Source organism: Phyllobates terribilis, unplaced genomic scaffold (assembly GCF_046119375.1).
Source record: "Phyllobates terribilis strain yellow unplaced genomic scaffold, ASM4611937v1 Scaffold_12__6_contigs__length_324123572, whole genome shotgun sequence".
Lineage (NCBI taxonomy): Eukaryota > Metazoa > Chordata > Amphibia > Anura > Dendrobatidae > Phyllobates > Phyllobates terribilis.
In genome coordinates this window covers 163,210,779-163,235,704 of record NW_027362772.1, presented here as the reverse complement: position 1 = coordinate 163,235,704, position 24,926 = coordinate 163,210,779, and the positions used below count along the sequence as shown (strand labels likewise).

The 24,926-nt window shown below is 44.9% G+C and overlaps 1 protein-coding gene across 1 annotated transcript in view; it reads right to left on the bottom strand.

Annotated features, from left to right (window-relative positions):
- The window catches only part of LOC141172357 (myosin-binding protein C, fast-type-like), a 317,409-nt gene that overhangs the window by 10,499 nt on the left and 281,984 nt on the right, over window positions 1–24,926 (bottom strand). Inside the window, exons 21-25 of the mRNA XM_073656475.1 lie at window positions 14,818–15,006; window positions 11,960–12,094; window positions 7,817–7,984; window positions 7,512–7,600; window positions 4,115–4,310 (exon numbers count right to left, since the gene is read on the bottom strand). Coding sequence (XP_073512576.1) covers window positions 4,115–4,310; window positions 7,512–7,600; window positions 7,817–7,984; window positions 11,960–12,094; window positions 14,818–15,006 — 777 coding nt within the window. The remainder of the gene's footprint in view (window positions 1–4,114; window positions 4,311–7,511; window positions 7,601–7,816; window positions 7,985–11,959; window positions 12,095–14,817; window positions 15,007–24,926) is intronic.

The window sequence follows — 24,926 nt, the reverse complement described above, 5'->3', positions numbered from 1 at the left end:
ACAAGGTCTCAGAGTCTGGAAGAAGAGTGGAGAGGCCACAATCCAAGCTGCTTGAGGTCTAGTGTGAAGTTCCCACAATCAGTGATGGTTTGGGGAGCCATGTCGTCTGCTGGTGCACTGTGTTTTATCAAGACCAAAGTCAGCGCAGCCGTCTACCAGGAAATTTTAGGTCACTTCATGCTTCCCTCTGCTGACAAGCTTTTTGGAGATGGAAATTTCATTCTCCAGCAGGACTTGGCCCCTGTCCACACGGCCAAAAGTACCAATGCTTGGTTTACACACAACAGTGTCACTATGCTTGATTGGCAGCAAACTCGCCTAACCTTAACCCCATAGAGAATCTATTATAGAGAATCTATGGGGTATTGTCAAGAGGAAGATGAGAGACACCAGACCTAATAATGCAGACGAGCTGAAGGCTGCTATCAAAGCCACCTGGGCTTCCATAACACCTCAGAAGTGCCGCAGGCTGATCGCCTCCATGCCACATTGCTGCATTGATGCAGTAATTGATGCAAAAGGATCCCCCACCACGTATTGAGGGCATTTACTGACCATACATTTCAGTAGGCCAACATTTCGGATTTTAAAATCATTTTTCAAGCTGTTGTTATAAAGTATTCAAATTTACTGAGATAATGACTTTTGTGTTTTCATTGGCTGTAAGTCATAATCAACATTAACAAAAATAAACACTTGAAATAGATCACTCTGTTTGTAATGACTCTATATACAGAGCCGAGAAAAAGTATTTAGTCAGACACCAATTGTGCAAGTTCTCCCACTTAAAAAGATGAGAGAGGCCTGTAATTGACATCATAGGTAGACCTCAACTATGAGAGACAAAATGAGAAAACAAATCCTGAAAATCACATTTTCTGATTTGGAAAGAATTTTTTTTCAAATTTTGGTGGAAAATAAGTATCTGGTCAATTACAAACAAGCAAGATTTCTGGCTCTCACAGACCTGTAACTTCTTGTTTAAGAGGCTCCTCTGTCCTCCACTCATTACCTGTAGCACTGGCACCTGTTTGAACTTGTTATCAGTATAAAAGACACCTGTCTGTAACCTCAAATAGTCACACTCCAAACTCCACTATGGTGAAGACCAAAGAGCTGTCGAAGGACACCAGAAACAAAATTGTAGCCCTGCACCAGGCTGGGAAGACTGAATCGGCAATAGGCAAGCAGCTTGGTGTGAAGAAATTAACTGTGGGAGCAATAATTAGAAAATGGAAGACATACAAGACCACTGATAATCTCCCTCGTTCTGGGGCTCCACACAGATTTCACCCCATGGGGTCAAAATGATCTCAAGAACGGTGAGCAAAAATCCCAGAACCACACTGGGGAGACCTAGTGAATGACGTGCAGAGAGCTGGGGCCAACGTTACATAGGCTACCATCAGTAACACACTACATCACCAGGGACTCAGATCCTGCAGTGCCAGACGTGTCCCCCTGCTTAAGTCATTACATGTCCGGGCCCGTCTGAAGTTTGCTAGTGAGCATTTGGATGATCCAGAAGAGTATTGGGAGAATGTCATATGGTCAGATGAAACCAAAGTAGAACTGCTGAGTTGCATCCAAAGAATACCATACCTACTGTGAAGCATGGGGGTGGCAACATCATGCTTTGGGGCTGTTTCTCTGCCAAGGGACCAAGACGACTGATCCATGTACATGAAAGAATGAATAGGGCCATATATCATGAGATTTTGAGTGCAAACCTCCTTCCATTAGCAAGGGCATTGAAGATGAAATGTTGCTGGGTGTTTCAGCATGACAATGATCCCAAGCACACTGCCAGGGCAATGAAGGAGTGGCTTCGTAAGAAGCATTTCAAGGTCCTGGAGTGGCCTAGCCAGTCTCCAGATCTAAACCTTATAGAAAACATTTGGAGGGAGTTGAAAGTCCATGTTGCCCAACGACAGCCCCAAAACATTACTGCTCTAAAGGAGATCTGCATGGAGGAATGGGCCAACATACCAGCAACAGTGTGTGCCAACCTAGTGAAGACTTACAGAAAACGTTTGACCTCTGTCATTGCCAACAAAGGATATATAACAAAGTATTGAGATGAACTTTAGTAATTGACCAAATACTTATTTTCCACTAAAATTTGAAAAAAAATTCTTTCCAAATCAGACAATGTGATTTTCAGGGTTTGTTTTCTCATTTTGTATCTCATAGTTGAGGTCTAACTATGATGTCAATTGCAGGCCTCTCTCATCTTTTTAAGTGGGAGAACTTGCACAGTTGGTGGCTGACTAAATACTTTTTTTCCTCACTGTAATATATGAGTTTCACTTTTCGTATTGAAGAACTGAAATAAATTAAATTTTTGAAGATATTCTAATTTAGTGAGATGCACCTGTATCTTCTCCCCGTGTTTGTGTGGGTTTCCTCCGGTTTCCTTCCATATTCCAAAGATATCCTGATAGGGAATTTAGATTGTGAGCCCCAATGGGGACAGTGATGATGGTATCTATACAGCTTTGTGCTATATAAGTGAGTCATTTAATAAATGCATCCTTCTGGGGGCATAAAAACAAAGAACGAGTTGGTCTTTGTCCAAAAGTGTTTCCAAAAATTCCAGCTTCACTCTTCATTTTTTTGCACATGTTTCTTACCAATGTATTTTTTTTATAAAATTTAAAATAGAAAAATATGAAAAGCTGAGAATACTCAGAGGTTAACACCTTTTAATAACCAACAGAAAAGATGGTAACAATTATTACCATCTTTTCAGTTAGTCATTGAAATGTATCAACCTCTGAGGAGGGTCTCAATTTTTCATATTTTTCTACGTATTGGCTAACACGATAGAAAGATATTTTATTTATATTATATATTAAAAGATAAGATAAATTAAAGATAGATAGATATTGAAGATAAGATATATATTTTACTGTAACATTTAAAATAGTAGTATAAACGTTTTAGAATATTTAGAAGAAAACAAAAAACAGATTGACTGTAAACAGGATGGGAAATATACTGCAGTGCCTAGCAGAGGTAATCCGGACTCCTGCCCAAAAAAGGTTACAAGACGTTTGCCCATAGTGCGTGCCAAGAGAGGAATTAGTGCCCCTGACATGGATATAAGTCAGATCCAGTCTGCAACAACAAGAAGCCACTAATTATAAGTTCTTCTCAAGCAGCTCAACTAAGATCCCTTCCCAGCATCAGAAACAAAGTATTGTCAAAAGTTAAAAGAGTTTTCATTTTGTTCAGTTTTTTTTGGTCCATTGAGAACCTTTTTAATTGGAACTACTTTTATTTTTTCTTAGGTTTTTATGCAAAGCAGCTTATGATATTCCCCCCACCCCATAAGAAAATCCTGTTAGTCGCACCCCTAAGCAAATACCTTAAAAATTAGCACTAAACAAAGGGAAGATTTAAAGAAAAAAAAATAAACAGATTACTCAAAGGTGCAGCAAGAATAAAATAAAAGCAAAAACTGACCATTTCTTAAACTTCTAACCTGTTGACATTCATGTCTGTACTAGTTCCTATATACATCTACTAAGGTACTTTTTTTTTTTGCTGTGACAATTTTAGGAATTGGACCATAAAAGAGGCGGGGTTTAGCAAAGCTATGTCCACCTTTGGGGATAATTTTTTTATACTTTAACTTATTTGTGGTTATTTCGAGCTAAAAAATTATTTAGCATTTGGGTTTCATAAAAAAAATTGTGCACCGTTTGGCTGTTACAGGCTCTTTTTTTCTGTACAGATTCAATTTTGATGTGGTCTGTGGTCATAAATCAGCTGAGAGGAGCTCAGAAAAAAAGATAAGAGTTATAAACCCTCCATCGAACTATCAGAATGAGCTCACCGATGGGGAACTCAGAGTCTATAGAAGGGATTCGGTGCAAAATTTAGAATGAAACCCAATTGCAAAAATTATTTTTTAGCCCAAAATACATCCATTTAAGTAAAAAAAAAAAGAAAACTTTCCCCAGAGGTGGAAACAATAAATTGGAATAAAGGATAGCTTTACCAAAAATAATAAGTGAAAAAATCTACTAACTACTGTGTGTGTGTAAGATAAGAGTTTATTTGCTATTGTGACCCCATAATTGTATTGGTATAAGGCAGAGGTACTCACCCACGATGCGAATGTTCACTGTTGCACAATCGACCATGTTCTCAATTTTTACAGAGAGATCGTATTTTCCTGAATGAGATCGCTCCGATGATCGTATAAAGATAATGGTGTCCGAGTCAGAAGTCCTGACACTGACTTTCTTAGGATCCAGTGGTTCTCCATCTTTTGTCCAGGTGACAATAGGTCTGGGTTTACCCTGTTATAATATTAGTATTATACGTCAGTGATTCTTTGCTTTTACGATCAGTGGTTCCTTGCATTTACAAAACAGCAGCCTATAATTTCACAGCTGTAGGAATTCTTTTATTACTGAGCTATCACCCAATATGGTGTGAGATGCTTCTGACATGGTGTCAACAGCTGTTTACCAGGTCTCATGCATGGAAGGCAATTATTGTGCATCTTTTCCAATTTTCATTAATTGGATAGGTACAACATCCCTTGCCTGATGTGCACAAAATCTGATCACACCTGTTTGTACCCTTTGAAGAAGCCTCGGCAAAACGCGCGTCAGGTGTTACCTACCATTTTCATCACCATGAGTTATTGACATTTTTACACCCTTATTCATTTTTGTTATTTTTGTTATTTCAAATCTTATTTGGGATTGTTGATTTGTATTTATTTGCATGCCTATAATTCTCTTAAAGTTCTACTTATTTCAGCGGTAAACATATTCATCTTCACTGTTACTATTTACCCTTATATCAGGCCGGAATACTGTTTTTTATAGACCCCTATCACTATATATGTTACATTATTTAGAAAAACATAAGGTGATGCAGTTATTGTCAGCTATATCTTATTTGTCTTTTGGTAATTGCTGTAGTTTTTTTTTTGCATCAAATCCATCAAAATTGCTGACATCTGGTTGGGATAGAAGCGCACAATAGGGCAATACTGCAAGAGAAATAAGAGAGCGTGAGTGATGGTAGTGCTCACCTGGGATGGTTGTGTAGTGACGTAACACCTAGAAAAGCCTTAAAATGAGAGAAAAATTCTTCAAGATAGCAATTCCCTTTAGTGGGGATATCACAGTACCTGGTTTGCGCTTGTGGGAGTAAAGAATCATAAAATTAAGGTTTTTATTACACCAATGCGTTTCGGGACCAGACTTGTGCCTTTTTCAAGGTAGAAAATATTTTTTTATTTTTACCTTGAAATAGGCGCTAATCCGAAACCAAAACGCGTTGATGTAATAAAAACCTTAATTTTATACCATTGAGGATTCTTCATTCCCGCAAGCATACAGGTACTGTGATATCTTCACTGAACTGAAATCCATCAAAATGGTGCATGTGGTTGATGAATATGATGAAAAATCAAAAATGTTCTTTATTTTTGGTTCTAAGCATTTTTGAAATTTTTTAGCTCAAAAAGTTCCTTAACCCTTTAAAATGCCACGCCTTAGTCTTCAACTGCATGAACTTAAAAAATTGCCAAAAATTTATTGCGAATAAAGAGCAAATACTAAAGCCTCTAATAAAGAGCAAATGACTCTGGAAAACTGAAGAAAGAACAATGAAGAATCGTGGACAATGTGTCTCAGAGATGGTGGTGTAGACAGTTTACAGTTGCTTCACTTCTTAACGTGAGCCTTACTGGCTCTGCTTGTTGCAGTTTTCCAGTAGTGATAATACCAGACTACTGGAAATAATCTGACTGCAAGAAATGCTAAACTTTATGAAGCTACTATTGCCTGGAAAAAAATCCTGCCACCAGTCTTCTAGTGTTAATGCTGGTTAAGACCGTAGCTTATCAGTCTAGTGGCAACCCTAGCCAACCCTAGCCTCACTGCCACCTTAACAACACACTATCCTGTATATTGGATTGCATGCATGGGGTAATGCCAATGATTCCCATGGCTCAAACCTGCTGGGCGGACTAGCACACGAGTGAGGGATTTTTACTCTTACGAAAAAACACACGGGAGTGAAATTATATGGGATAAGCCAGTGTAATTTCAAGCAAGACGAAGCCACCAAACCAGTAAGGATTATGATTGAGACCAGGCAACCACAAGAGTTCAAGCAACTGTATACTATAAACCAAACGCTAAGGGTCCAATTCATGATTTACTGTGGTTTTTTTTAAGTTGCTTATCTTTTTTTTTTGTGCAATTCGTTGACTTTTTTTTTTTATCCAAATTCTTTAAAATGAAGCACACGGTTTGTGAGAAGAAGAATTTGGTGTAAATCAAAAACAGGCCAAAGAGGCCAATAACTAAATAAAAAAGGCATAGATTCAAAAATAAATGGGGACGTAAGTATGACATTCCATAATGCCAAATTTTCAACACGTGTTATCTCACTGCATTAGCCACTATTTACTATCTCCTTCCCCATAGTTTTCTCTCATTATTAATAAGTTAGATTGTTGGTGAGGCTTAAGACCCTGAAACACAATAGATGGCTGTCGGACAAATGATGCTTCACCGATTGATCAGCCAACAACCATCTCAGCCTCTCCCATACACGGGAGCACTTTTTTGGCCAAGTGCTCATGTGTTCTCTATGAGAAAGCCACCGACAAACATCTCTCGTGGCGGCTCATCTCCGGAACAAAGCAACTGGCAGTCTGAAATCTGGCGTGTCCAATCGATGTCTTCCCCATACACATGAGAGTGTTGGCCAAACCCATCGAAATTGACATTAGTCTAATGTGTATGGAAGGCATCAATGTAAAAGGGGTGTCCCAGGCTTGGGGTCCAAGTCTTCAGTCACTCTATGCGACTGCATACTTGTGAATCCTCACAGTGAGCAGAGTGCACACTGTCAAGATTCTCCAATGCTGGCTCCAGGATTTGGGGGGACATGTGATCGTAAGTATGCAATTTGAATGTGTGGACACGTACCAACTAAATGTTAGTGGCCTTGCTCAATACAGTTGAGCTAGTTTAGACATGTCTAGTCGGAATGTGCCCAGGTGTATGCAAATCGCATACAAGGCCACTCGCTCCCGGCGCCGGCACTGAAGAATCCTGACAGCACACACTGCAGACTGACTGCAGATTTGTGGCCCAAGGCAACACCTTTAACATATGAACAATCTAATGAAAAAGTGTAGATTTTTAAGGTCAACCAACTTGACTACTAATGTTTTTCTATGACAAGGCCATCACTGTATTCTTGATTTTATGCACCTGTTTACAAAGGTTTCGGGTAGAAACATTTGAGTTGAAAAGGGTATTCCATCCTAAATAAGTTATAACTATCATATTATGGATAAGTGATACATGTTGTATTGGAGAGGGGAGGCCCCAACAGATCACCAGAATGGAATACTAAAGGTCAAACCTCTACATGACAAGAGAACACTGAAATTTCAATGTGGCTTCACCCGTCTGTAAGTCATACAATCCAATACATTATACCATACTGCTCTCAGTTCACCGTACCTGGAAGGGGATAACAAGGTTGACCTGTTCTCCGACTTTCTTAATATAGGTTTGCCTCAGTTGCCTTGGTAATCGGATCTTTGGTGACTCTGTAATTACAATAAAAGAATATTACAAAATGTACTCCACATAGATATTTTGTTTACAGCACACCTTTAAGACAAAAAATGGAAAAAAATATTTTTATAGAGCATAGAGTCTTCTTCCTTTATATTTCCAATTCCATTCAATCCTGGCTTAAAAACTGCCTCCCTACAAGAATTTAGAAGCACTTGATGTGTATTTAGTCCATAAAAGTAACTTACGCACAATCTCCCGGATTGTCACTGGATTACCAAGAATTGCTGGCTCACTCTTGCCCGCTATATTGACAGCACGGACTCGGAAGAAAAGTTTTTCCCCAGTGGGAAGGCCCTTTGCAGTGTATCCACATCTTTCCACAAGCTCCTTGTTGGACTCAATCCATTCGTCAGCTAAAATAAACGTAGATTTTAAATTGTCAATTTACAAACAAAATGATTAAAGTTGTTATCCATATGTCACTTAGTGACATGGGTGTGTGGGCACCTACCCACTCCCTCGAACTAGGGGCACCCTAGGATATCCCTGTCACCTGGATTAACCCGGATGGTGGAGACGCCCGGCTCTTATACCTTGCTATGCTCCTATTTTAAACCTTATCTGTTCACTCCCTCACTCAGGGAGATGTGAGGCCGAAGTATATTGGAAAACACTAACCAAGACAGACAAGTGTAGACAGACAGGGATAAAGAAAACTACAATCATACAAATACACTCACAAAACAACAGAGTGAGAAACAGGAGAGGAATAGGAGACACAAACCAAATGGGAGAGGATAAAGATAATATAACGCAAATCAACTCCATGCAGAAATCTGAAGAAAAACTCTCCAACCACCTACTCCAAACACTGAACTTCTCCTTCAACTTCAAACAAGGTAGTGGTGAACTATCACTGGCAACTCCCAAGTGCTAATGGGGAGCATATATACCAGAGGGACAGTAGCGTAGCAACCAGGGGGCAGAGGGTGCAGTCACCCCAGGCCCCATATTCAGGGGAGGCCCACCACGGGGCACCCACCCGGAGGTATGCTACCCTTAATTTGGAGGGCACAGCGCTCCAATATGGTTAAGCCAGGCCTGCACAACATGCGACTTGAAACCGGCTCCCTTCTCTCTGTGCTCAGATGTATACATCTGAGCAACACTCCAGCGCAGTAAGGTAGGGGAGCGCTCGTCATCTCCAGCCCCAACGTGCAGTGGAGTTATCAGGTTGCACACTGCTGACCTTACCACCCTGTTGAAGTGATCACTGAGCTGCAAAGCAGCAAAGGATGCATCGTGCTTGCATATTATAGAGCAGTGGGGAAAATTGTGAGAGGGAGCAGCATGGGGGTGGCTGGACCATATGGAGAAGTGTTCAGACAGTATAGAGAGGAGGGAGCATGGGGGACAATATGGAGTCGTGGGGGACCATGTGGAGAAGTGGGGGACATTATGGAGAAGTGGGGGGCCATATGGAGAAATTAGAGCATAGGGGGACCATATGGAGAAATGCATGTTCAATATGAAGAACTGGGGAGATAGAATGAAGAGGTGGGAGCGTAGGGGGCAATGTGGAGGAACAGGATGGAGAATTGGGAGTCTCAGGACCATATGGAGAAGTGGGAGTGTGGGGGGATTGTGTGGAGAAATGGGGGCACAGTATGGAGAGATGGGGGATAATATAGAAAAGTGGGTGTACAATATGAAGAAGTGGGGGGACAGTATAGAGAGGTGGGAGCATAGGGAACAATATGGATAAATGGGGGTACAGAATGGATAATTGGGAGCATGTGGGGACCATATGGAGAAGTGTGAGTGTGAGGGGATTGTATGGAGAAGTAGAGGAACAGTATGTAGAGATGGGAGAAATGGGGGGCCAGTATGGAGAAGTGGGGGAACAGTATGTAGAGATAGGAAGGTGACAGGACAGTATGGAGAGGTGAGAGCTTTGGGGACAAAATAGAGAAGTGCCGTCACAGTATGTAGAGATGGGAGCATGAGAGGACAGTATGGAAAGGTGAGAGCTTTGAGGTCAATATGGAGAAGTGGGGGCACAGTATGGAGAAGTTGGATTCATGTACTGATTGGATTCATGTACTGACAGTGGATTTGGAAATGGATTAATGTACTGACCATGGTCCTGATCATGTACAAGTGTACCAATCCATAACTGATCAGAGATCGTCATCCATCTGAGGCAGTCACCCTTATGCCACTGGCTCCCTACTGTGGCTGTCACCCTGCTGCAGCTGTCACCCTGCTGCTGAAGTGGGAAAGGTAAGCACCTTATAGAGTCGAAGGTTATGGTGACTTTTATTGTACATGAGGGATGTTAATGTGAAGGCACAGTATCTTGTGGGCAGTATGCACAGGAGGAAAAATGTGGTTCTAGTGCTGTACTCATCTACTGACGGTGGTTCTGGCTCTGCATTCATTTACCTATCGTGGTTCTGGTGCTGCATTCATGTACTGACAATGATTCTGTTTATTTGAGAGCTGTGGGCCCAACATACTGTGTATAGGGAAGATGTGGGGCATTATATTGTGTATAGAGGAGCTATGGGCCCATCATACTGTATATAGAGGAGTTGTGGGGACATCATACTATATATAAGGGAGTTATGGATCCACTATACTGTATATAGAGAAACTGTATATTGGGGGACATTATTAAATGTCAAATGGCCACTTAAGAAGCATTATTGTTATAGGGGCACTCAGAGTATTGTAACCATCAAAGGGGCAAAATGTGGACCCTTTTCTCAGGCATTTTCACAGTGCATTAATCTTTTCAAGGGAGCAATTTTACCATCTAGAGGGCACAAAGGAGGCATTATTGCTTTGCAAAGGACACAGTGGAGACATTATTATGTGGGACAGTAAGAGGAGTTCTGTTTTTGTATCACATAGCAGGTACAGTAATAGGGACACATTCGACAGCTGCGGCTCAGTATTGGGGTATCAGCAGGATGAGGAGTTTGTGCAGGTCGGGAATAGATGGGAACGGGGCTGGAAAAGTCAGAAGTCAAATGTGTTTTCATTGTAATCTCTGCAGACGAGTCCTGGCTAGAAGAAGTTGTCATGTCTGGAAGGAATTCGGGAAGGAATTTTTTTCCCCAATGTGGAGCTTAGTGTTGGCCACATGTTTTTTTTTGCCTTCCTCTGGATCACCATGTTAGGCTGTGGGTTGAACTAGATGGACTTAGTCTTCCTTCAACCTTAAAAACTATGTTACTATGTTACTATGTCGGTCTGGGCCAGATGGAAAAGATGGGAAAATGAACAACTCCACCAGAAAGAACGTCATCTGTAAGTTACTATATATACCTGTACTATAATTATTTGTATGGTCTGCAGGTCTTGTATCTACCACTATATGGTCCATATTACCATATGGTGGTAATATATTTCGCCCCCCCCCTGAACTGAACCCCTAACTACACCTCTACAGAGGGGAGTGTCCAACACAGAACAGCTGAGACAATTTTAAATGGAGGGCTCCAGGAGATCAACTGAACTGATTAACCCTTGCAATGACAGAGCAAGGGAGACCTTCAATGTTTAATAGGATGGTAAAGCAGTTTTAATCAGTGCAGGAGTTTGTGTAACCAGATGCCGCAAACTTCTGGCCCCTCTCTGTCATGGCATCTCCGTGACACTATATTTGTAAACATTTGCATGTATTTACAGCTTAAAATAATTTTTGCAATTGGGTTTTATTAAAATTTTTGCACCATTTGCCTTCTATAGCTTTTGTTTTGCACTGTATATTGGTGGACGAAGGAAGAGTCTACTGAGAATCTGTCAGCGAGCTTATTCTGAAGGAGAGTTTGTCACTGTTTTATCCATCTTTTTCTAAGTTCCTCTAAGCTGATTTATGACAACAAACCACATGAAAATCAATGCTCAGGCAAAAAAAGAGCCTGTAAAAGTCAAACAATGCATCATTTTTAGTGAAACCTAATGGCAAAAATAATTTTTAGTTAAAAATATATATATTTCAATAAACAAAAGTCCCGAAAGAAGGACAATCTCTTTAAGAGAAAATTTTATATAATAGTAAGTAACTAATAAATTTATTAATATGTATTATTATAGTTACTATAATTAATTACATTAATTACAACAATGAATTCTAAAGGATTCCGGAAGTGTTTCATTATTTCTATAATCATTTGTAACTATTAGATCTTAAGACTTTTTAGCAGAAATCCCCCTTTATTAATCTCACACATGTATCAATTATGTAACTCGAACCTTATGAGCTCAATGCAAAATCTTCAACACAGTCCCCCACCCCAACATGTGCTATTTTTAATACGTCCTCTGAGCCTCCCACCATAACTACCGTGACTTATATAGAAAATATTACCAGTACTTACATCCTTCCTTGCAGTACTCAATGAGATACCCATCAATTCCCCCAGCGCCAATACGATCTGGTGGTCTCCATTTCAAAGTGCAGGTGGTGTCTGTGACGTCCTCAACCGTCAAGTGTAGAGGTTCACTAGTTGGAGCTAAAAGAAAGTATTTTGTTGGTTTATCATTAAATCTTAACATAGTTATATTCATTTTAAAGGGTTTGTACCAAGTTTATAAGATATACGAAGAAAATGAATGAAGTGGAGGTGTTCATGCTTAACTTCTTCTCCATTCAATCAGTGGTTAAGGGATAACTTTGAACCCATGTACAAACTTCTTAGCCCTGATTCATCAAGACTGGCGATTTTCTTGCTGGTCTTAATGAGGGGGGCATGTCGGAGTCAGACACTCCTGATTCATTAAGAGGTGTATGTTTCGTAATGAATTCGGAGCGCCTGACAAGTGGCGTTCGCCTTTGTGCGCCTACATGCACCACGCAATAAATCTTACTCCAGTCTTTGCCTGGAGTAAGATTTCTGGAGTAAGGAACACCAAAGCGTACCAAGAATAAAAAAAAAAGTCGTGGCATTCTGACCCTGCCATGACCCTTTTCTACCCGGGCTCCTCCTCTTTTTTTATCATAGCTGGGAGAAATTGGCATGAAAAGGTCAAAGACTGGAGTAAGATTTCTGGCATAAGGAACGCCATGGCTCTCAATGAATTAAATAAGCTGTCGTGCTCGTGACCCTGTTGTTCCGCCCATTTTTTCAAAACTTCATAGCCAGCAGAAAATGGCATGAAAAGGCCAAAAGTTGCACATTTCTGCTTGCGGAAAAAAAATTTGACTTTTCAAAGAAATTTATGCCAGAATTCTGGAAAAATAGCTTTGATGACTCTGATGAACTTTACAAAAAAAAGAAAGAGCTGGCCAAAACTCGTAAATGAGGCCGTTTAGTAGTTCCATGTTTATTCAAATATTCTTTTACCCCTTATAACTGGGGCTACATGGCAACCAGTGACCAGTGGTGTCATGATGGTGAAAAATCATGTGCCTCAACTCAACAATTTGCCAATGATTAGACGCCACTTCAGAACGTCATATTGCGATTTTTAGATTGCGCCACCAGTGAGCTAACGGATACTTGCCAATAGAGTTAGGGTTGCCAAAAATACCAGAGTCCTCAGATCAGCCCACAATAATAAACTTCAGAAGAGTAGCCAAAGGTTTGGAGCTGACTTTGAGGTCAACGATCTGTCTATAGGGTCTAATACTTATGCGCATTACCCTTTTTCTACCCAAGCAATAAAGATTATAAATTGATAACCTTAAAAGCGAATGAGCAGATGTTTTGTTTAGATGGAGGGTGGTCATATGAATCATTGACTCTGGTGGAACCCTGTTTGACAAAGCCTTCAAACACAATACTAACTATTTTGCAGTTATTTGGTAATTAGTGATGAGCGAGTACTAAAATGCTCAGGTGCTCGAAGCTCGGGTCGAGCACATTGGAATACTCAGGTGCTCGACCCGAGCAACGAGCCCAATGTAAGTCTATGGGAAACTCGAGCATTTTTCTGGCGGTCCCCCCCCAGCGGTCTGCAGAAGGTCAAAAATTGCCCAAATCGATGGGAACAGTGCTCAATTAAACGTCAGGCAGGCAGAATATATAGGCAGAGAGGCAGGCAGGGTATATAGGAGGGTGCATGAAAAACATAGCAAGGCACTTGGAACACACTAGTGCCCTCCGATTTTCATGCACCCGTCTCTTTAAAAAAGCCGGCCGGCAATTCATCAGTGGCATACACCGGTACCTGACAATTTAGAACAGAAAGAATAGAGCATCACACATAGATTAGATAGATAGAAACATGTCAGTCACATATATAATAAGTATAATGACAATGTTGGTTACTGTACTTCTCATTTAGTGTTAAAATAAAGGATTTATTTAAAAAAAATAATAGTGTTTTCATGCACCCGTCTCTTTAAAAAAGCCGGCCGGCAATTCATCATCGGTACCCGACAATTTAGAACAGATAGAATAGAGCATCACACATAAATTAGATAGATAGAAACATGTCAGTCACATATATAATAAGTACAGTGACAGTGTTGGTTACTGTACTTGTCATTTAGTGTTAAAATAAAGGATTTATTAAAAAAAAATTGGCGTGGGGTTCCCCGTAATTTTAGTCTCTAGCGGAGGTTAAGCAGGCAGCTGGGGCAGATGTTTGAAGCCTGAGAAGGGGGTAATACCCACGGGGCTTCCCAGGCTACTAATATCAGCCCCCAGCTGAATACCTAGCCTTTACTAGCTATTAAAATGGGGGACCCCCCCAAAAAAATGACGTGGGGTCCCCCCTATTTTAATAACTAGCAAAGGCTAGGCAGACAGCTGGGGGCTGATATTAAGAGACCAGGAAGGGTGCCATGAATATTGGCCCCCTCCCAAGCTAGAAACACCAGCCATCAGCCGCCCCAGAAATGGCGCACTGTTCCCATCGATTTGGGCAATCACTGTAATGCCACAACCACCATGGCTTTGACATTACAGTGAGTGGCAGACAATCCCTGCATGATTGGTGCTCTAAATAGTGCCAGACATGCAGAACGGGGACCCGAGCTCCCGCCCGAGCATCGCGCAAGTACTCGGCGAGCTCCGAGCATCTCGAGTACTGAGATGCTCGGGCGAGTACCAAGCAGTGGTGAGCATGCTCGCTCATCACTATTGGTAATATAATCATTTTTTTTTTATTTTGTCCATCCATATGGAACTTTGGTGTCTAACAAAACAGTTCTAAACCAATCATTATTAACCTTCTTACAGCAGTTGGACAATTTTATTTGTAATACAATATGCAAGAATAAACTCCTTACCAATAGGCATGAATGGATTAGTGGTGTTGGCTTCTTGAGAAATGCCAATAGCATTGACGGCAAAGATTCTAATTTCATACAAGACTCCCTCAATCATATTGGTTGACTGATATTTAGTGTCCGTGTAGGCTTCAAAGTTCATCTTCATCCAACGTTGACTGCCTTTCTTCTTTCTTTCTATATAATATCCTGAAGAATGTAAAAAATGAATAATTAAAAGACATATCCCAAATAATTTGTACTACTACTGGGCTCCTTTGAAAACACACATTATGTTTCGCCCAATGTAGTTGTTTTTCTTTGACAACTTAATAAGCCATTTGGGTGGTGGTTGATAAAATACTCCTTCATCTTGAATATTTACCTCTTTAGTGCAGACATTTTTCTGATGGGTCAAGTCGGGTGCATAGGTGATTTGATGGACCTATCCTACATTTGTGGTGGACCTTAACAATGGTACTATCATTTATTTTGCCATCAATGCTTAAGATATTTGCACTGCATTTTTGTGTGACTCAACTATATTATAAATTATTTATGTACTATTATTCAATGAAACTTAAGATTGCTATGCAAATTGGCAAAAACTTGACCAAACTCATCAATTTCCGTTATGTGTATTGATGCCTTTCGACTATCTCCTGACACATGATATTGGGTGAAACAAAAATGTTGTATTTTGAATTTTCATGTCCAATCCCTTTGTTCTGAGAGGACAAAAAACAATCACCAGATGTGTCTAGCCTCTTCCCAATGGAAACACATACATGATTTGCCGAGTTGAACATCTATAATATAACACTGCAAGCGTCCCTCTGTCTGAAGCCTCTATAGACTGCGCATGTGCGACGCGCAGTCTGGCTCCAGACAGAAGAACTCATGGAGCCGTTACAGGTAAGACGAGTGTATGGCGCCGGAGATAGCGGTATGCGTAGAAACTGAACGCATACTGCGATCTCCGGCGCCATACTTACATACTTACCTGATGAGGAGGAGCGTTTCCATGGCGCCTCTCTTCTTGCCGGAGACTGGGGGTGGAGTGAAGGCGTCGGAGTCGGAGCATGCGCATAGCACTATCTGGTGCTATTTTACTGAAGACACATTTGCAGTGTGTCTTCAGCAAAATGGCGCTGGACAGCGCGGTATGGGCACCTGCGTACTCCGGCGCCACACTCTTCCCGCGGCCTCTGGCAGAACAGGACACCACAGCTCTGGAGCACAGGGAAGAAAGGTGAGTATAAGTGTTTTTCTGTTTGTATGTGAACAGCGTGAAAGGGATGAGGGGTGCCATTCATACCAGGATTGGTGGGTGATGGGGCCACACATACCAGGATTGGGGGATGAGGGGGCCACACATACCAGGATTGGGGGATGAGGGGACCACACATACCAGGATTGGGGGATGAGGGGTACCATACATACCAGGATTGGGGGATGAGGGGTACCATGCATACCAGGATTGATGGGTGAGGGGACCATGCATACCAGGATTGGGGGGGGGACCATGCATACCAGGATTGGGGGTGAGGGAACCATGCATACCAGAATTGGGGGGTGAGGGGACCATGCATACCAGGATTGGGGGATGAGAGGTGCCATGCATACCAGCATTGGGGGATGAGGGGTGCCATGCATACCAGCATTGGAGATGAGGAGTACCATGCATATCAGGATAGAAAAGCGGGGTACCATGCATACCAGGATGATGGATGGGGTGCCATTCATACCAGGATGAAGGGTACCATGCATACCAGAATAGGGGTGAGGGGTACCATGCATACCAGAATAGAGACGAGGGGTACCATACATACCAGGATTAGGGATGAGGGGTGCCATGCATACCAGGATTTGGGGTGAGGGGACCATGCATACCAAGATTGGGGGATGAAGGGTACCATGCATACCAGGATTGGGGGATGAGGGGGGCCATGCATACCAGGATTGGGATGAGGGTGGCCATGTATAACAGGATGAGGGGTACCATACATACCAGAATAGGATGAGGGGTTGGGTGCCATGCATATCAGGATTAGGGGATGAGGAGGCCATATATACCAGGATTGGAAGATGAGGGGTGCCATATATACCAGAATTGGGATGAAGGGTGCCATGTATACCAGGATGAGGGGTACCATACATACCAGAATAGGGATGTGGGGTACCATGCATACCAGGATGAGGGAAGGGGTGCCATGCATATCAGGATGAGGGATGGGGTGCCATGCATACCAGGATGAGGGGTACCACACATACCAGAATAGGGATGAAGGGTACCATGCATACCAGGATAGGAATGCGGGGTACCATGCATACCAGGATTGAGGGATGAGGAGGCCATACACACCACAATTGTGATGAGGGGTGCCATTTATACCTGGATGAGGGGTACCATACATACCAGAATAGGGATGTGGGGTACCATGCATACCAGGATGAGGGATGGGGTGCCATGCATACCAGGATGAGGGGTACCTTACATACCAGGATAGGGATGAGGAGTGCCATGCATACCAGGAATGGGGATGAGGGGTACCATGCATACCAGGATTGGGGATGAGGAAGCCATGCATACCAGGATGAGGGATTGGGTACCATACACACCAGGACTGGGGGATGAGGGGTGCCATACATTCAGGATTGGGGGATGAGGGGGCCACACATACCAGGATTGGGGGATGAGCGGACCATGCATACGAGGATTGAGGGGTGAGGGGACCATGCATACAAGGATTGGAGGGTGAGGGGACCATGCATACCAGGATTGAGGGTGAGGGGACCATGCATATCAGAACTGGGGGGTGAGGGGACCATGGATACCAGGATTGGGGGTTGAGGGGACCATGCATACCAGGATTGGGGGAGAAGGGTGCCATGCATATCAGGATTGGGGGATGAGGGGTGCCATGCATACCAGGATTGGGGGATGAGGGGTGACATGCATACCAGGATAAGAATGCGGGGTGCCATGCATACCAGGATGATGAATGGGGTGCCATGCATACCAGGATGAGGGGTTGGGTGCCATGCATATCAGGATTAGGGGATGAGGAGGCCATACATACCAGGATTGGAGGATGAGAGGTGTCATACATATCAGAATTGGGATGAGGGGTGCCATGTAAATCAGGATGAGGGGTACCATACATACCAGAATAGGGATGTGGAGTACCATGCCTAACAAGGTGAGGGATGGGGTGCCATGCATACCAGGATGAGGGATGGGGTGCCATGCATACCAGGATGAGGGGTACCATGCATACCAGAATAGGGATGAGGGGTACTATGCATACCGGGATAGGAATGCGGTGTACCATGCATACCAGGATTGAGGGATGAGGAGGCTATACACACCAGAATTGGGATGAGGGGTGCCATGTATACCAGGATGTAGGGTACCATATATACCAGCATAGGCATGTGGGGTACCATGCATACCAGGATGAGGGTGGGGTGTCATGCATACCCGGATGAGGGGTACCATACATACGAGGATAGGGAAGCGGGTTACCATGCATCTCAGGATGAGGGATGGGGTGCCATGCATACCAGGATGAGGGGTACCAAACATACCAGGATAGGGATGAGGAGTGCCATGCATACCAGGATTGGGGATGAGGGGTATGATGCATACCAGGATTGGGAATGAGGAAGCCATGCATACCAGGATGAGGGATTGGGTACCATACATACCAGGATTGGGGGATGAGGGGTGCCATACTTACCAGGATTGGGATGAGGGGTGCCATCTATATCAAATTTGGGACGAGGGGCCATGCATATCAGGATTTGGGATGAGGGGTGCCATGCATACCAGGATGAAGGGTACCATACATACCAGGATAGGGATGAGGATTGCCATGCATACCAGGATTGGGGATGAGGAAGCCATGCATACGAGGATGAGGGATTGGGTACCATACATACAAGGTTTGGGGATGAGTGGTGCCATGCAAACCAGGATTGGGGATGAGGGGTGCCATGCATACCAGGATGAGGGGTACCATACATTCCAGGATAGGGATGAGGAGTTCCATGCATACCAGGATTGGGGATGAGGAAGCCACGCATACCAGGATGAGGGATTGGGTACCATACATACCAGGATTGGGGATGAGGGGTGCCATGCATACCAGGATTGGGGATGAGGGGTGCCATGCATACCAGGATTGGGGATGAGGGGAGCCATGCATACCAGGATTGGGGATGAGGGGTGCCATGCATACCAGGATTGGGGATGAGGGATGCCATGCATACCAGGATTGGAGATGAGGGGTGCCATGCATACCAGGATTGGGAGATGAAGGGTACCATGCATACCAGGATTGGGATGAGGAGTGCCATGTATACCAGGGTGAGGGGTACCATACATACCAGAATAGGATGAGGGGTTTGGTGCCATGCATATCAGGATTAGGGGATGAGGAGGCCATATATACCAGGATTGGAGGATGAGGGGTGCCATACATACCAGAATTGGGATGAGGGGTGCCATGTATACCAGGATGAGGGGTACCATACATACCAGAAAAGGGATGTGGGGTACCATGCATACCAGGATGAGGGATGGGGTGCTATGAATATCAGGATGAGGGATGGGGTGCCATGCATACCAGGATGAGGGGTACCACACATACCAGAATAGGGATGAGGGGTACCATGCATACCAGGATAGGAATGCGGGGTACCATGCATACCAGGATTAAGGGATGAGGAGGCCATACACACCACAATTGGGATGAGGGGTGCCATTTATACCTGGATGAGGGGTACCATACATACCAGAATAGGGATGTGGGGTACCATGCATACCAGGATGAGGGATGGGGTGCCATGCATACCAGGATGAGGGGTACCTTACATACCAGGATAGGGATGAGGAGTGCCATGCATACCAGGATTGGGGATGAGGGGTACCATGCATACCAGGATTGGGGATGAGGAAGCCATGCATACCAGGATGAGGGATTGGGTACCATACACACCAGGATTGGGGGATAAGGGGCGCCATACATTCAGGATTGGGGGATGAGGGGGCCACACATACCAGGATTGGGGGATGAGGGGTACCATACATACCAGGATTGGGGGATGAGGGGACCATGCATACCAGGATTGAGGGGTGAGGGGACCATGCATACCAGGATTGGGGGGTGAGGGGACCATGCATACCAGGATTGAGGGTGAGGGGACCATGCATACCAGAACTGGGGGGTGAGGGGACCATGCATACCAGGATTGGGGGGTGAGGGGACCATGCATACCAGGATTGGGGGAGAAGGGTGCCATGCATACCAGGATTGGGGGATGAGGGGTGCCATGCATACCAGGATTGGGGGATGAGGGGTGCCATGCATACCAGGATAAGAATGTGGGGTGCCATGCATACCAGGATGATGGATGGGGTGCCATGCATAGCAGGATGAGGGGTTGGGTGCCATGCATATCAGGATTAGGGAATGAGGAGGCCATATATACTAGGATTGGAAGATGAGGGGTGCCATACATACCAGAATTGGGATGAAGGGTGTCATGTAAACCAGGATAAGGGGTACCATACATACCAGAATAGGGATGTGGGGTACCATGCCTAACAAAGTGAGGGATGGGGTGCCATGCATACCAGGATGAGGGATGGGGTGCCATGCATACCAGGATGAGGGGTACCACGCATACCAGAATAGGGATGAGGGGTACTATGCATACCAGGATAGGAATGCGGTGTACCATGCATACCAGGATTGAGGGATGAGGAGGCCATACACACCAGAATTGGGATGAGGGGTGCCATGTATACCAGGATGTAGGGTACCATATATACCAGCATAGGCATGTGGGGTACCATGCATACCAGGATGAGGGATGGGGTGCCATGCATACCCGGATGAGGGGTACCATACATACCAGGATAGGGAAGCGAGGTACCATGCATCCCAGGATGAGGGATGGGGTGCCATGCATACCAGGATGAGGGGTACCAAACATACCAGGATAGGGATGAGGAGTGCCATGCATACCAGGATTGGGGATGAGGGGTATGATGCATACCAGGAATGGGGATGAGGAAGCCATGCATACCAGGATGAGGGATTGGGTACCATACATACCAGGATTGGGGGATGAGGGGTGCCATACATACCAGGATTGGGATGAGGGGTGCCATCTATATCAAATTCGGGATGAGGATTGCCATGCATACCAGGATTGGGGATTGGGTACCATACATACCAGGTTTGGGGATGAGGGGTGCCATGCATACCAGGATTGGGGATGAGGGGTGCCATGCATACCAGGATGAGGGGTACCATACATTCCAGGATAGGGATGAGGAGTGCCATGCATACCAGGATTGGGGATGAGGAAGCAATGCATACCAGGATGAGGGATTGGGTACCATACATACCAGGATTGGGGATGAGGGGTGCCATGCATACCAGGATTGGGGATGAGGGGTGCCATGCATACCAGGATAGGGGATGAGGGGTGCCATGCATACCAGGATTGGGGATGAGGGGTGCCATGCATACCAGGATTGGAGATGAGGGGTGCCATGCATACCAGGATTGGGGATGAGGGGTGCTATGCATACCAGGATTGGGGATGAGGGGTGCCATGCATACCAGGATTGGGGGTGAGGGATGCCATGCATACTAGGATTGGGGCTGAGGGGTGCCATGCATACCAGGATTGGGGGTGAGGGGTGCCATGTATACAAGGATTAGTGGTGAGGGGTGCATGCATACCAGGATAGAGATGAGGGCAGCACATAACAGGATGGAGGAACAGGATTGGGGAGCACAAATACCAGGTTGGGGGCAGCACAAATACCAGGATGGGGGCAGCACATACCAGCATGGGAGACCATATACTAATAAAAATGCTAGCCACTCGGGCATACAACGGGCTCAATAGCTAGAATGTGTATAAGGGTCAAGTAGAATAGCAGTTGGTCAACAGTTATTGAAAGTTTATTGGCACATCTAGGTAGATGCAAGTAAATGAAGCTAGTCATTAGTGTTGAGCCACCCCCGTAGTGTTCGAGTTCGGTTCGGTTCGTCGAACACCCTTTGTGTTCGCCGAACTGTTCGTCGAACTGTTCGTCGAACACCTTCGAACACCGTTAAAACCAATGGCAGGCAAACAAAAACACATAGAAACACATAGAAAACACCTTCAAAGGTGTCCAAAAGCTGACAAACTGCTCAGAAGACACAACTAACACATGGAAAAGTGACAAGTACATATAGTCATGCGAAAAGAAAAGAGGTGGAGGAGTAAAAGGAGGGGGAGACACAGATATAGGCATGTCATGCCCTTCTAAAATCCAAAAAGTGAGAAGCCGACACGTTCAGTCCGCTCCTGCCCGTGCCACCTCCGCGTCGCCGGGTTTGTGCCAGAGCCGCGGTGAACCCTGACGGCCAGCCCCCCTCTCCCAATACTGGTGCCTGTCCGCTGATGGGTCGAGCGAGCCCCCCTGTGGTGGAGGCAGCTCTAAGCTTTTTAATTTAAATTGTCTCTCTAATTTGAATGAATACACTTTAAATCCATTTACAAGGATCTATTGGAGGGCAAGTCTCATGCCAGCAGCCGCGTAATTCCAGCTCCAGTAGCATCCACTAAAGCTGCTGCAGTTAAAAAGCTTTTATAAGGATCGAGCTCGGCTGTCCACCGCAAGGCATCCTACTGCCAGTCCCATCCCCTATGCCTTGGGGTGCCTCCTGATGCTCTTCACTGAGTATCCCGTGGTCCCGAAGCATTTCCTTTGAAAAAATTAAGTGTCCAAACTACAGGTGGTGTAGCTTGCTTAACAGCCGGGATAATCCGCTGACTAGCAGACACTGCTACTAGGCACAAAGTATTTCCTGGGCTAGATGCAGTTAAAAATTTGTAATTAGATACTCTCGTTGGATGCTGAGAAAGCATTCCATAGAGTCTCCTGGCACGCCATATATGATTCTCTTAAAAAGCTTGGGGTAGGGGTCTAGGGGACCCTTTTATAGCCAAAATCACGGCCCTGTATCGCAATACGTCACCTAGGCTGAAGATAAATGGAACTGTAGCACCCTGAGGGCTCGGTTGCTACAGAGGTATTGCACCTCACCCAGAGGTGTGATATCTCACTCTCAGGTAAGGATGTAGTGTGGATCAGGACCCGACACCTGCATGCATTACACCACATTGCCGTGGGGCAGGGCGACCAATATGCCCCTGAGATCGGCACGACAGTCCCTGTCCCTGGCTGGAGTGGGGGGAGGGAACACTGAGGAAGGGGAACCCTGTAGTGCAGGAGCAGGGAGGAAGCAGTTCCTGGGTGCATTGAGAAGGGAGTATAAAAGGTGGGCACCATCTTAGTTCAGTGCAGAGAAGTCTGAGCAGAAGTGGCAGGGAGCAGGGGCTCTGCATGAGCTCTGCTCCGGAGGCGGGCCTAGTAACAGAGGCCCAGGCCTGGAAGAGGGAGAAGGAAGGAAGAGGAGCGGAGAAGGCTCCAGGAACGAGGAACGAAGGGATCCCAGGGGTGCGGACGGGCGAGTTGCCACCGCACGCCCGAATCCACCTGCGTGGAGGGGTCAGGCCAAAGGGGGAGACCGGTCCCCGAAACTAGTGGAGGCAGGAAACGACCCTCAGCTAGAAACAGGAAGCTGTGACATTTTATGTGGCGCAGCCCCTCGCTACACCCGCTAGGAAGGCACCACATAGGGTCAGGGAAACTGGCGCCATGTTTACCAAGAGGAGGCCCGAGGCAGCCGGACAGAAGGGTTGGTAAGAAAGGCCAGACAAAGGACACACAAAGGGGGTCCTGTGAAGCGCTCCAAAGTTATCTGGGAGTTGTCTGAGCCCCTGACCTGGTGAGATCAGTACAACGTGGGCAGCCGTTACCTGCAGACGTGGTCTGGATAATAAGAACTGTGAGTAAAGGCCCTGGACTGCATCACTGACTCCGTGTCGTTACTGCTGCTGCCCTGCACCATCACCCCCATCCTCCGCATACACTGCTCTGAGGCTATACTCCTCCCGTGGGGAGTTATGCTATGCTCTGCTGCACCCACAACACCAGCCTCAGCGGTCTGCCCTGCAGCGGCGGTTCACTCTGACCGCAATCCATGGGTGGCGTAGTCGGACATTTAAACATCAAAACCACATAAATAGTTCCGCCACTGGTTTGACCACCCTGAGCCACGGAACCGGGTCGCCGCCACGAAGACTACAACCACCAGCATCCACCAAAAAGGGTCCGGCTCCGGGTGTCCCAAGGCCCAGGGTGTGCATCAGAACATTTTCATCACCTTTCACAATCACCAATGGGACAAGGCAGGGATGTCCTCTGTCCCCTCTCTTATACATCCTAGTGACGGAGCACCTGCTCTCATCAATTCGCCATAACCCCAATATTAGGTGGATTGTGGTGGGAGGCACCGAGTACAAGTGCTCTCTATTTGCTGATGATGTCCTAGTATATATCACTCAATCACATATATCCATCCATGCTGTTATGGCTGAAATAGATCACTTTGTTACATGGTCAAATTTTAAAATCAATGCAGCGAAGTCTGAGGCCCTCGATGTCTCCCTCCCCAAATCCATATAGGATTCCATCCAGTCCAACTTTCCCTTTGCCTGGCCCTCACAGGGTATCAAATACTTAGGAATTCCTATTCATAGAGACCTCTCCCATCTATGTTATCTTAATTTTGGGCCCTTTATTGAACAACTCCATACAGACCACGGTTGGCAAGTTAGAACTGTAAGATTCACTATGTGAACCACTGGTGTTTTGTGGAAAAGCACATGTACACTGTGTTCCAAATTATTATGCAAAAAGTGTTTAGGAGTGATAAGGGAAGAATTTGTTTGTTTGTCAGTTAAATTCATTGATGGTGATGTGTGTCAGGGCTCTTTATATCACTGTAAGCAATTGCAGACACCTGTGCTAATTAGTTTGGCAGGTGTGTCCAATGAAAGGCAAGACTACTTAAGAAGGCTGTCTCACATTATTAAGCAGCCTACATTTTCGGCCAAAATGGGAAAGAAAAAGGATGTGTCGGCTGCTGAGAAGCAACAAATTGTGGAGTGTTTAGGTCAAGGCATGACTACAATCAACATTGTGCGATGAT